The sequence below is a fragment of the Chenopodium album genome, chromosome 2 (genome assembly GCF_948465745.1).
Source record: "Chenopodium album chromosome 2, dcCheAlbu1.1, whole genome shotgun sequence".
Taxonomy (NCBI): Eukaryota; Viridiplantae; Streptophyta; class Magnoliopsida; order Caryophyllales; family Amaranthaceae; genus Chenopodium; species Chenopodium album.
In genome coordinates, this window is record NC_137835.1 from 80,996,737 (window position 1) to 81,009,889 (window position 13,153).

The 13,153-nt window shown below is 32.4% G+C and overlaps 2 protein-coding genes and 1 long non-coding RNA gene across 3 annotated transcripts; 1 reads left to right on the forward strand and 2 right to left on the reverse strand.

Annotated features, from left to right (window-relative positions):
* Positions 1-6,266, forward strand: LOC145589556 (polyamine oxidase 1-like). Its single transcript, XM_081646180.1, has 9 exons — positions 1-187; positions 1,758-2,007; positions 2,151-2,303; positions 2,945-3,188; positions 3,413-3,559; positions 3,769-3,918; positions 4,008-4,262; positions 4,413-4,494; positions 4,924-6,266. Exons 1-9 carry the CDS (start codon positions 76-78, stop codon positions 5,004-5,006), a joined length of 1,476 nt encoding a protein of 491 aa, XP_081502306.1. The 5' UTR covers positions 1-75; the 3' UTR covers positions 5,007-6,266.
* Positions 6,267-6,380: 114 nt separating this feature from the next.
* LOC145589560 (BTB/POZ domain-containing protein At2g46260-like) lies at positions 6,381-9,141 on the reverse strand. The gene is made up of 2 exons (XM_081646183.1): positions 8,018-9,141; positions 6,381-7,922 (listed from the first exon to the last, which is right to left on the reverse strand). The coding sequence occupies exons 1-2, from the start codon at positions 8,319-8,321 to the stop codon at positions 7,816-7,818; spliced, it is 411 nt and encodes a 136-aa protein (XP_081502309.1). The 5' UTR covers positions 8,322-9,141; the 3' UTR covers positions 6,381-7,815.
* Positions 9,142-9,706: 565 nt separating this feature from the next.
* LOC145589568 (uncharacterized) lies at positions 9,707-10,854 on the reverse strand. Its single transcript, XR_014101757.1, has 2 exons — positions 10,653-10,854; positions 9,707-9,935 (listed from the first exon to the last, which is right to left on the reverse strand). It is a non-coding gene; the product is annotated as an uncharacterized LOC145589568 (long non-coding RNA).
* Positions 10,855-13,153: the final 2,299 nt, after the last annotated feature.

Here is a 13,153-nt window from a genome sequence, read left to right on the forward strand (position 1 = left end):
TTATCTTTTTCTATACTTTTTATGTTATAATATTGTATTATTCTACATTCAGAAAAATATAATTAGGGGAAAAAAATGAAGGGTGAAGCAATGAAGTTTCATCTTTTGATCTTCATGGTATTCTTAGTTACCCTAGCTTCTGCTGCTTCATCCCCTTCAGTCATCATTGTTGGAGCTGGAATGTCAGGTGAGACACACGTGTCTTTAACACTTTTTAAGAGAGTGAACTAATTAAGTTACTCCGACATGTTTTTTAAAATTTGTTTACACTTCACTTTTTGCACATTTGTCAATGCATTTTTGATTTAACAATATCTTTAAATATGTATTATAAAAAGTTATAAAAGATTGACACTTGAAAACTATAAAGCTGAGACAAGTCAATCAAGATCACGTACACATAAATATGTTTTTGACTCATATACTAGTATGTCTTTATCGATAAAGTAATAGATTGCATTTGCATTGACATTCTTAAGGATCGGACTTCAAGTGCAAATAGCTTTAAACAAACGGATTTAATCTGAGCGAGTATAATTTGTACAACGTAGTACATTTTGCACTTGAAGTATATATATTGCTTTCTTTAAATTAACGTTTTTGATTAGGGTTGTGTACTTGTGTAGTTGTGTGTACTTCCTCATTTACATTTATAAGCTTTTGCTGATGCTATACCTTTTCTTTTGTCCTATTATTGTAAGTTTGGTTCATCTAATTTTATTTTTGACAAATTTAAATAATTTTTTGGTAAATTTTACTTATTTTTGTCTAACTTAACTTATTACTTTCAATGTTTATAAGTTAACGTGTTTATCATTTGCATTATATTATTTTCAAATAAGTAGACTACAAGGTGTATGTGGGGTGAAAATCAATTTCAGAATCTCCTAAAATCGGGAGGGAAACTCTAATCACTTGAGCAATCCCTCATTCTCATGGAATAATTTCTGTACTCCGTATTTTTGTTTAAGAAGGTCAAAGGCGCGGAGTTTCACTATTTTAGCGATTGGCATAAATGCCAAGTCACTATAAAAAATGTTAGAAGCTAAGGAGGCTAGCTTATTTAACTTTACTTATTTTTGCAACTTTTTTTAGGCTTTTATATAAGCAGTCAATACATTTACTAAATTAAGTTATGTTTACTTTACTAAATTTTGATTATTTAATCTAATTTGAACTTATTTTTTCTGATATGAAATTAACAGATGGGTTGATGTGGCTTATCATACATTGACCTCATATATACTCTAATTTAATGTATAAGAGGAAATGTATCAAATGATGTCATATAAATTTGTATTAATGTGCGTTTTCATACCATATACATGTAATTTTCATATTTTCTTCTTTAGGGATTAAATTATTTTGCACCAAAAGTTGCAAGCTAAGTAAAATGATAAGGTCTAATATGAACTTATATTATGGTTTTTATCTGAATCTATATTTTTTTTTAGATAAGGTAAAGTAGTATAATTTTGGACATGCATGATAAAATCACACATTACAAATCGGTGATTTAACTTATTACATTGTCTTTTTTTTTTTTTTTAGATTCTCATATATGCAACCCTTTTTATAGCACCCCCCCCCCCCTTTTTTTTTTAAGATCAAGCCAATCAATCTGGTTGTAAAGTTTCAAACTTGTCTACATATATTAATCTCTTCATCTTATTGCATCAAGAACATAGTAAGTTGAATGAAGAGTTGGTTTATTATAATATTAACAATTTGCTTTATTTTTCTTCTATAAATATCAGGAATTTCCGCAGCAAAGAATTTGCATGATCAGGGCATCAAGGATTTCATCTTTTTAGAAGCAACAGATAGAATTGGTGGTAGGATTCACAAGACCGATTTCGCAGGGCATACGGTTGAGTTAGGAGCAAATTGGCTTCACGGTGTAGGAGGTCCTAGGAAGAATCCCATGTATGAGATCGCTAAGGAAATCAAGCTTAGGTCCTTTTTCTCGGACTGGAACAATATCTCATATAACTCCTACAACCAAGAGTGAGTAGAGAAGTCGTAAATTAATTTTTATACGTAATTGTTAAAATATATAGGTATCTCAGTACATATCAGGTGAAGAGAACAAAGCCTAAATTAAATAATTGCGATTGTTAACATTGTTATATGTTGTCGTTGTGTTAAAGGGGTGCACGGTATTCGAAAGAAGAGGTGGATGCGGCCTTAGACATGGCCGAGAGTAATGAAGACTATGCGGAAGAGATATCAGAAAGGTTTAGTGCCATGAAAGGGAAAGATGATGATATGTCCCTTTTGGCAGCTGAACGTCTTAACCACAGGTAGTTAACATCGTTAGTTATCATACAATGTGTATGTGCTACAAATATACACGATGATGATATGTTCCTAAGTAGGTTCCATCTCATTAATTAATTGACAATAAACTTTTAACTTGGTTATTAATGCCCCTTTCTTAGTTTGTTCTAAGGCTCTATTTAGTTCACTCTTTTTTTTTTTTTTTTTTTTTTTTTTTCACTACCTTATTATTTATTAGACATGATTTGAACTTTTTAAAACTTATTGAACTGATTATTAGATCTAATTATTGGACCTGAGTTGGAACTTTTTTTTTTTAAGACTTATTAGAGCTACCTGATTTGGACTTATTGGACCTAGCTGATTGAAACTTATTTGACCTAATTAAAAACTTATAATAAACACTTTAACCATTACCCGTATTAGTAAACTAAACAAAATAACAAAACAAGCAAGTCAACAAAACTAAGTTCTATTTAATAGGGTATAAGTAAGACACATGTGCACAATGTTGAGTTTAACCGTAACTAGATTTATATTAGAAAGTTTAACGATCAATGTATTTATATATCAACCAAACGACCACCATTCAATAAACGCCTTGCAGATCTGTACATGTGACATTAACTGATGATATTATTTACGTTGAAATTTTGGTGAACAGGGAGCCAAAAACACCCCTTGAAAAGATGATTGATTTCTACTCTTTCGATGGTGAGCAAGCTGAGGCACCAAGGGTAACAAGTCTTAAGCATATTATTCCAAGGCCAGAGTACGAACTTTTTGGTGAGAATGACTACTTCGTAGCTGACTCTAGAGGGTTCGAGAGCATTGTTCACCATATTGCCAAATCTTACCTCACCTACACCAATGACACCCTCAATGACCCTAGAGTCCTCTATAAACAGGTATATCTAGATACATGTACTACTTCCGTTAAATGTTATGTGCGACTTTGGAATATTTTACATCTCACAAATAATACCCCAAAGTTGCACATAACATTTAACGGAGGTAGTATTAAATTACAATAAGACATTGTACATTATTTTTTAAAAGAGTCGTATCTAAATTACTCCCTTCGTCTCCAAATAAAAGTTTCATTTAATTTATCTGTCGTCAATTTTAACAGGTTGTGAAAGAGGTTGATTACTCAAAGAGTGGAACAGTAACAGTAACAACAGAAGATGGCAATGAATACACAGCCCAAGCTGTAATTCTATCACCAAGTGTTGGTGTTCTACAAAGTGGTCTCATCTCTTTTAAGCCAGAATTGCCCGTATGTATTTCCATCCTTGGCTATTTTCTCAATTTGCTTTTTTTTTTTTTTTTTTTTTTTGATGTTTAGAGAGCCTCAAGGCCGGGGGTGAGAATCGATCCCAACATCTCCTGGAATCGGGAAGGAGGCTGTAACCACTTGAGCTACCCCTCACTCTCTTAAATTAGATTATTAAATGTACGTGTTTAATAAACATGAATGTAACGCAGTTTTGGAAAAGGCGCGCCATTGCTGAATTTAGCTTGGGTATTTACACCAAGATCTTCCTTAAGTTCCCTAAGAAGTTCTGGCCAACCGGCAAAGGAACCGAGTTTTTCTTCTATGCTCATGAAAGGCGTGGATATTATGCATTTTGGCAGGTACATTTGTGAAATAAATATGTACTTTTTTTTTTTTTTTACCCAATTGTCCAAAAAAAAAAATCATGTATAATTTTGTATAATTGCAGCAATTGGAAATGGAGTACCCAGGATCCAACATTTTGATGGTAACAGTAACAGACGACGAGTCGAAGAGAGTAGAGGCACAGCCAGATGAGAAAACAAAAACAGAAGCAATGGAAGTTCTGCGCAAAATATTTGGGGAGGACATTCCTGATGCTACTGATATTTTGATCCCAAGATGGTATTCTGATCGGTTTTACAAGGGCACTTTCTCTAATTGGCCTGTTGGATACACAATTAAAAAGCATAACAACCTTAAGGTAGGTTTTATTTGTACCTCGCTATTAGTTTTTTTTTTAAGGGTTTTGCTATACGTAGTCCTAAAAGTAATCAGTGTCATTCAAATTTTTTTTTTCTTTTGGGAGACTATGTATATAATGAATGTATATGATCTTGTACAAATGTATTAGGCTCGGGTTGAAAATGTCTTTTTCACTGGAGAGCATACACATGCACAACTATTTGGATATGCAGATGGCGCTTATTATGCAGGTATTTTTTGCCCTTCTTTTTGTATCCATAATTACTTTCTCTGTTTTTTATTACTCTTACAAGCATTACATTTGAATGAAATTGTGGACTCTTACATGATTTATTAAATGGGGAAAGATAAAAAAAAAAAAAAAAAAAAAAAAAAAAAAAAAAAAAAAAAAGATGACCCATATAATGTGATATGAGACAGATAGATAAAATTTATTGATTAGAAGGGATAGTGATGCATTTAAATTAAAACTTGCATAGTGATACATCTATAATAAAAAAAACAAAGGAATTAACTAGGGCACATTTAAAAAGAAGTCATTTTTAAAAAGTTAAGATCGCATAATATGGAAATACATGATTATTATGTAGACATTTCTTCACTTTTTTAAACTTTTACATCTTCAATGAATCTAACTTTGTTGCGTAAATCATTTGTAGGTAAGAGGGCAGCAAATGAAGTCAACAAGTTGCTCAAGAAAAAGATGTTACCAAATTTAAGATCTTTATATTGGTGGATGTGATTAATTGTACCAGTCGAGTTTTATGCTTCGGGAATAAAATTGTGTTGTAATTGCTTATGAAAATCCAAGCTTAAATTATGTTCTGTTCCGGGGTGGAACCGAAATGATGATAAGAGCATAAGAGAGTAAGAGAAAATAGAGAAAGTCAGAGAGAGCTCTCTCATGTCACTTGGTAATTTGGCATTTATAATCCTCTTTAATGTTCAATCCTTTTTTAGATTATAGGCTTGGGCTAGTGTGCTTTTAATACCGAAATGATGATAAGAGCATAAGAGAGTAAGAGAAAATAGAGAAAGTCAGAGAGAACTCTCTCATGTCACTTGGTAATTTGGCATTTATAATCCTCTTTAATGTTCAGTCCTTTTTTAGATTATAGGCTTGGGCTAGTGTGCTTTTAATAACTTGCACGGTTCATTGGTTAATAAAGGCTTTTTATATAAGTAATGAGTTGGGTCATTATATATCCCGTACAACTAGCCCCCAAAAGTGGGTGCGTACACTTAGTGTACGTATCCACTTTTAATAAATCTCAATGTATAATCATGAAAATTTTGGATTTGTCATTAAATTGGTTGGCTTGAAGTCTTCGACTAGTCCCCCAAGTGAGTATATCAACGAAGCTGATATATGCTCAGTTAAGTAGGAGAATTTTTGAAGTTGACCAGCTTGAAGTCTTCGACTAGTCCCCCAAGTGAGTATATCAATGAAGCTGATATGCTCAGTTTAGATAGGAGATTTTTTTGAAGTCGAAAACAATGCCGCGATTAGCAAGTATGTTTTACCCCTTTTTTTAGGGTAATGTGATATCGTGATAAGCAGGTATCAAACTTCCTTTTTTTTTTTTTTACTTATTGTTTTATTTATTTATATATATGTATAAGGTGGCCGATAGTAGTTTTGTATGAACAAGAAGTAAATATACTTATGATCTTTTACATACATGAAGCAAAATGATTGTGTGACATGGATTCTTAATATATTTAAAGCTCACCACATTATTGACCGTACGTAATTTCCTTTTAAGACATGTAGATTTTGACTAATAAGCAATCTTGGCCGACATTTAACTATTTAAGCTTGTAAAATACATGAGTGCAGAACATTTTAACATATATAGTAATGAAAGATTAAAAGGCATTGGTTCTAGTAAGAGTTTATATTAGGATAATGTCACGCTCTTTCCGTCTTTTGTACTTAATTTGCTTCCATTTATTGCCTCCATTTATTTAGTCAGATTCAAACATATTTTTATAAAGTTTAACTATATAAATGTATGAATCTTATGGTCAGCTTAAGAGTAGTATGATAAGCATCTACACAACCAAGTGTTAACAACAGTGTATAGCTCACACAAAATGAATAAACTAATTAAATAACTTATCGACATATACATGTATTACATATAATAGTATATGCAATAATGTTAAGATAATGCTTTAATTAATTATCATACATGTAAAGCACCCCAAAATAGTATGGTTCACAAATTCAAATAAAAAGAACAATTACGCTCATCTATAAATTACTAAATACTCTGTATAATGTTTTATATTTATCATAGAATTATTTTTATAATCATAAAGTTGTGATAGAAGCAACATAATACGAAGTACTCAGGATTACGTGTGGTTAGCATTATGCCAATGCAAGTTGGGCAAGTTTCCTGACATATAGATAATGCTATAGTGGGAGGTGCCAACTTGTTTATCAAAGGAGGCAAAGCTAGGAGATAGATGCCTTCACTTTATAGACAATAAACCGATTTATTTCCATCGATCCCCTTTTAGACAATATATTTTCCAATTAATAAGAATATAAAATGCATAGGAGGCGTGTAGTAGTAAACCTTGACAAGTTGATTCATTAAGATATTTGCCTATTGATATTAATGAAGTCATGAGCATATCAGATATATTGTACTACGTATAATCATGAAGAATATAATATAGACTAGAATTATATAACTGTATCCTTAATTAAAACTCATGATCTATCATTATTATAAAATCTAAAATTAATTATGGTCACCCTAACTATTCTAAGTCTCAACTTTCTAGATTTATAAAATAACTTTAGTTGGATAATGTTACATTTGAGCTCTACGAGTAATATAATCAATAAGTCATTCTTGTTTCAAAAAAAAAAAAAAAATCAATAAGTCATTCAGACAAAAAAGCTAGTAGTTTATAGTACAAATCCTACCTTCTAAATGAAGGCAACCTGTATACAGTGTACCCTCCTCCTCACTAAGGGTGCAGATCTGTGTAACCGATGCACATACTATCATTTTTCATTTCCATTAGTTTTCTTCTTTTTATTGAACACAAGATGTGTAGCTAGTATTTTGTCGTATCAATTGTACCTTCAATTTGTTATCCAGGCTTTCTGATGAATTTGTATTGTATGAATTCACTCAGAAACCTTTTCTCTCGGCTATCAGGCCGTCAATGCTCTGTCTAGATCAGAGCATGACGCGATTCCACCGGAAACACACTTTGAACCAACAGTCTCACTCGAATTGAGAGTGTTAGTTGATCAGACTACCACCGTCTAATTCAGTGATCGTGGTTTTGAGCTGTCCATCCCGTTTGATGATGGAATATTCAAACGGAGGATGCCTTGTACATTTTTACAATCAAACAGTTACCCACACCAATTAAAGAGAAATCCAACATATGATCAAACCGTGGATTAAGTAGCAGCTTATGTAAACTTCCCACTTCATAATCCTAACAATGCTTCTCCATAAATCAAATTCAAGCTTCATCCTTCCCAAATCACTCAAATTATTCCCTCATTTCTGTTAATTTCATTCATTATTCCCTAACAATGCAATTGGTTTGTAAATCAATAAACACTCTAATTCACCCAATTTCATTTCCACCAAATCAAAGACAACCCAGAAAGTCATTACACCTAACGTACACAAAAAACAAACGAACAACCAATTTCATCAAAACCCAGTTCAATTCCAAAACAACAAACTTAACAAACTGCAAAAAAAATCATACCATCAATGTTATGGTTATCAATGAGAACATCCTTCTTTAAATCCTCACGCCTACGCTTGCGATGACGAGCCCAATCAAAGAGACTACAACAACCATCAGCGTCAGATTTAGAATCGGAAGGCCCAGCCATAACCTCGATCCGGAGAACACGTTCCGAAAAACTGCTATCATTAAAAGCAAACCCGAAATTCCCCTCTTTCGGTGACCTATCATATTCTGATCTCATCACCGTTCTTGGATGAACAAATCCCTGTTTATATTCTTCATTTTTCTGCAACAAACAATCACTGCAAAGCTTTCCCATTTTTATTTTTAATAAATTTTTTAATTAATAATTTTTTTTTAAAATTCAATATAATTCCCCAAACCCAGAATGGATCTACACCGTTGGATCCACCACCGACGGCGATTAGAATCAATGGCTCAAATGTTTCTTTCTTGCTATTGCTAGCCAAAAAGCCAGTTATGCTGCCCCCATTTTTGCCTTCTTTCTCACTTTTCCTTGGGATTAAATTAAATCCTCAATCAATCCCCCTTTCCCTTTTCTTAACCAAATAAATTGTAAAGAATAAATTAAGGATTGTCACATGACTCACATCCTAACCAAATACATTTACAACATCAATCAAAATAAGAATATTATTGGTCTTGCATGCAAGTATAAAATTAAGAATTAAAAGGGTTTACTACATCAACATCAATCAATTAAAAAGGGTAAATACACTGACCGAATTTCTACAGCCAACAAACGAAAGAAGCAATTACTGACCGAAATTCGCCGGCGTTCATGGTGATTAATGAATTCCAATCTATGGTCATCAGGTACAGATGCATGTAGCCATTAACCACAAAAGAATTGACCAAGGTCCCGTAAAAACGTCTATCCAATGACAGATATTTCATGGCCATTTCTTCAAGAGATTCAGGTACAATAGTATGTCATTGTACCCCTCCTTCTAGCGCCAATTGTTCCGGGGTGGAACCGAAATGATGATAAGAGCATAAGAGAGTAAGAGAAAATAGAGAAAGTCAGAGAGAGCTCTCTCATGTCACTTGGTAATTTTTTGTCAGAAACTACCTCTTTTATATATTTCTTTTATAATGAATTTTTTGTCAGAAACTACCTCTTAAAAGCAATTTTTTGTGGGAAACTATCAAATAAAAAAAAAATTGTAAGAAATTACCTATTAAAATAAAAATGTTGTAAAAAACTACATATTAAAGCAAATAATAATGTAAAAAAAACTATTATTCATCAAATGTTCGTTTCTTTGACTAATTTCTCTAGCGTTGAGCCGTTGACTATGCTCGTCCGGTCACATGATAGGTGGCATTGTTAGTAGGGCATGATAAAGGTTTTAAAAGTTCATGTGATTGGCAACACTACGTGAAAAAATGAATTTGGCACCGGTTCAAACCCGGCCTAAGGCACCGGTTTGAACCGGTGCCTATGTGGGGGGGTGCCAAAAAGGGGTTTAAAAAGGCACCGGTTCAAACCGGTGCCAAAAATCAAAATTGGCACCGGTTAACCGGTGCCAAAAAGGCCCACAGAAAATTATTTCAAAGTTTTTGGCACCGGTTAACCAGTGCCAAAAAACCCCCAAAAATGAATTTTTTTTTTTTGTTTGTTTGTTGTTGTCATTTTTCACTTAAAAATCAAATTGACTAAAATAAATAAGAACAACAACATATTAATCGAATATCATTGAATATAACTGAAATTTACAGTATATAATCAAGAAAAAATTACAATATACAAATTATAAAATTAAACAATTACAACATATAAATAAATAAAAAAAAGAACTACAATATAAATCAAAAAAAAATATTACAACATCACAATAAAAAAAAAACCCAAACATCTAAATCAATATTCTTGATTCTTGATTCTTCAATTATGTGCAATATTTTGGGCCTGCAAAGCAAATAGTATACCTGCGCCAATTAGTTCATCCAACAAAATCAATTAAAATGTATTAGCTGCGAAATTAGTTAAAAAGCCAGAAATTAAAAAAATCGAAAAAATTAAAATCGAAAAAAAAATTAAAACCCAGAAATCGAAAAAATTAAAATCGAAAATTAGTTAAAACCTAGAAAATACAGAAAATGAAGAAAAAATTAAATTAAAACCCAGAAAATCGAAAAAAAATTAAAACCTAGAAAATTAAAAAAAAATCGAAAAAATTAAAATCGAAAAAAAAAATTAAAACCCAGAAAATCGAAAAAATTAAAATCGAATATTAGTTAAAACCCAGAAAATCGAGAAAATCCAGAAAATGAAGAAAAAATTAAATAAAAACCCAGAAAATCGAAAAAAATTAAAACCCAGAAAATTTAAAAAAAAAATGAAAATTAGTTAAAATCGAAAAACAAATAATAATCGAAAAATGAATCAAAATCGAAAAACATTAATAATACCCAGAAATGGAATCGAAAAACAAAACCCAAAAATGAAATCGAAAAACAATTACCCAGAAATGAAATCGAAAAACAAATACCCAAAAATGAAATCGAAAACAAATACCCATAATTCGAAGAAAAATAAATCAAAATCGAAAAAAAAACCTATTAAAATCGAATAAAAATGATCAGAAATCAAAAATAATAATCAAAATAAAATTAAAAAAAATACCAAGAAATCGATTGAAAGAAGTGAGGACGGTGTTGCATGTTGGAAGGAGATGAGGGAGAAGGAGATGAGGGAAGAGAAATAGAAGGAGGACGGAGAAGGAGATCGAGAAAGAGGAGGAGAGGAGAGAGAAAGAGGAAGAGAGGAAGAGAGGAGGAGAGAGAAAGAGTAACGACTGATTGAGTTAATGTGTTAGGGTTGGGGGGCTTTTATATGGGCCGTTTTTTTATTTTATTTTTATTTTTTTTTTTTTTTTTAATATTTAATGGCACCGGTTCACTTCAAACCGGTGCCCTTTTATGTTTTTTCCACCGGTTTGAAGTGAATCGGTGCCATATATCCTGGTTCAACTTCCCACCAAATTTTAAGGCCATTTTTGGCACGGGTTTGGACTGAACCGGTGCCACTTAGGGGGTGCCTTTTTTATTTTTTCTACTAGTGCAAGTAGCTGACTAGCTAGGTGGTCATCGCCGGAAAAATCAGTCAACGGTGAAAACCCGGCATAGGAACCGAGTTTTTCTGAATTTAGCTTGGGTATATACACCAAGATCTTCCTCAAGTTCCCTAAGAAATTCTGGCTTACCGGCAAAGGAACCGAGTTTTTCTTTTATGCCCATGAAAGGCGTGGATATTAGTGGATATTATGCATTTTGGCAGGTAAAAAATGAATATTTACTTTAATTTCGGTTTCAAGTGTGCACCAAATAAATTAATTTTTTCAAATGCAGATTGCGCTTATTATGTAGGTATTTCTTTCGTCGATCCCCCTTCTTTTCACATCCCCGACCTGAATAATTGAACACATTTTATTAGAGGTCTTTTTTTTAAGAATTGAATTTGTTTGCAAATAATTAAGCAAAATTTGATTTACTTCAAATACAAGTAATACAATTAATCATTAGACTTTGTAGTCTCATTCTTATATAGACATTTCTTTCGGCCGTCTCCTCCTTTTGCACTACAAAAATTTGGCCTTTTATTAGCAACAGGTGAAATCCGTTGCTAATTGCTAAAATTCTGTCGCTGGACATAGCTAGCTACGGATATATCGACGAAATCACTCCTTTGGTAAAAACCTTGTCGCTAAATTAATTTAGAGACGGGAAAAAAAAAAATCTGTCGTTGAGCTTAGCAACGGGGAAAAAAAAAAACCGTCGCTGGATTTAGCAACGGAAAAAATAAATCTGTCGCTGGATTTAGCAACGGATTTTAAAAAATCCGTTGCTAGATTCAGCAACGGAAAAAAATATTTTAAATCTAAAAAAGAGCTGCTATTTGGGTCGACCTCACTCGGGTCAACCTGACTCGGCTTTCCATGTTACACTCCTTAAATCTCCAATCGCAATATTGCTATTAGTAGGAGTCGAACCCGTGACCTCAATGTCAAATAGTGAAACTCTTACCAACTATACCAAATATTATTTGTTTACTTTTACGCACATAGTTGATATTAAATGAAAGAAATATTAGAGACGAAATTTAAAATCTGTCTCTAGTTTAGAAACAAAATTTAAAATCCGTCTCTAATGTAGAAACGGATTTTTAAATCCGTCTCTAATTTAGAGACGGATTTTTAAATCCGTCTCTAATTTAGAGACGGATTTAAAAATCTGTTTCTAGTTTAGAGACGGATTGAAAATCCGTTTCTAGTTTAGTGATGAATTTAACTTACATAATTCGTATCTAATGTAATATTTTAAATAATTAGTTTAAAAAATTATCTAGAGACGAAATCAAAAATCCGTCGCTCGTATTAGCAACGGAAAAAAATAATTCTGTCTCTAAGTTAGCAATGGAAAAAAAAAAATCCGTTGAACTTATATTAGCAACGGAAAAAAAAAATCCGTCTCTAAATTTAGCAACGGGAAATAAATCCGTTGCTAGATTCAGCAACAGAAAAAAAAATCCGTTGCTTATTTAGCAATGGAAAAAAAATCCGTTTCTAATTTTTAATTCCGTCTCTAATTTAGAAACGGATTTTTTGATTCCTTCTCTAATTTAGAAACGGATTAAATTCCGCCGCTAGAATTCCGTTTCTACATGGAAATTTTTTTGTAGTGTTGGCTTCTCTAAATATTTTAGGGCACATGTGTGATAAGAGGTCATTTTTAAAATGTTAAGATCGTATAAAACAAAAGTACATGATTGTTATGTAGACATTTTTTGCACTGTTTAAAACTTTTACATTTTCAATTCAATGAATCTAAATTTGTCGCGTAAATCATTGTAGGTAAGAGGGCAACAAATGATGAAGCTGATACACATACAATCATTACAAATTTTTGTATGTGGCTGGTCACATGGTGCGGCAAGGGTTACTTGTAGGGTGTTACTGGTTTTGTCAGGGGTTACTTATAGGTGTTACTTGTATTCTGGGGTTACTTGTATGGGTGTTACTGGTTTTAGTCTGGGTTACTTGTAGGGTGTTACTGGTTTTGTCAGGGGTTACTTGTAGGTGTTACTTGTATTCTGGGTTACTTGTATGGGTGTTATTGGTTTTGGTC

Coding starts and splice junctions, on each gene's coding strand:
- LOC145589556 (XM_081646180.1), top strand. CDS start 76: ATGAAGGGTGAAGCAATGAAGTTTCATCTTTTGATCTTCATGGTATTC. Junction 188..1,757: donor TGTTGGAGCTGGAATGTCAG/GTGAGACACACG, acceptor TATAAATATCAG/GAATTTCCGCAGCAAAGAAT. Junction 3,189..3,412: donor CTAGAGTCCTCTATAAACAG/GTATATCTAGAT, acceptor CAATTTTAACAG/GTTGTGAAAGAGGTTGATTA.
- LOC145589560 (XM_081646183.1), bottom strand. CDS start 8,321: ATGGGAAAGCTTTGCAGTGATTGTTTGTTGCAGAAAAATGAAGAATAT. Junction 7,923..8,017: donor TGATAACCATAACATTGATG/GTATGATTTTTT, acceptor TGTGTACGTTAG/GTGTAATGACTTTCTGGGTT.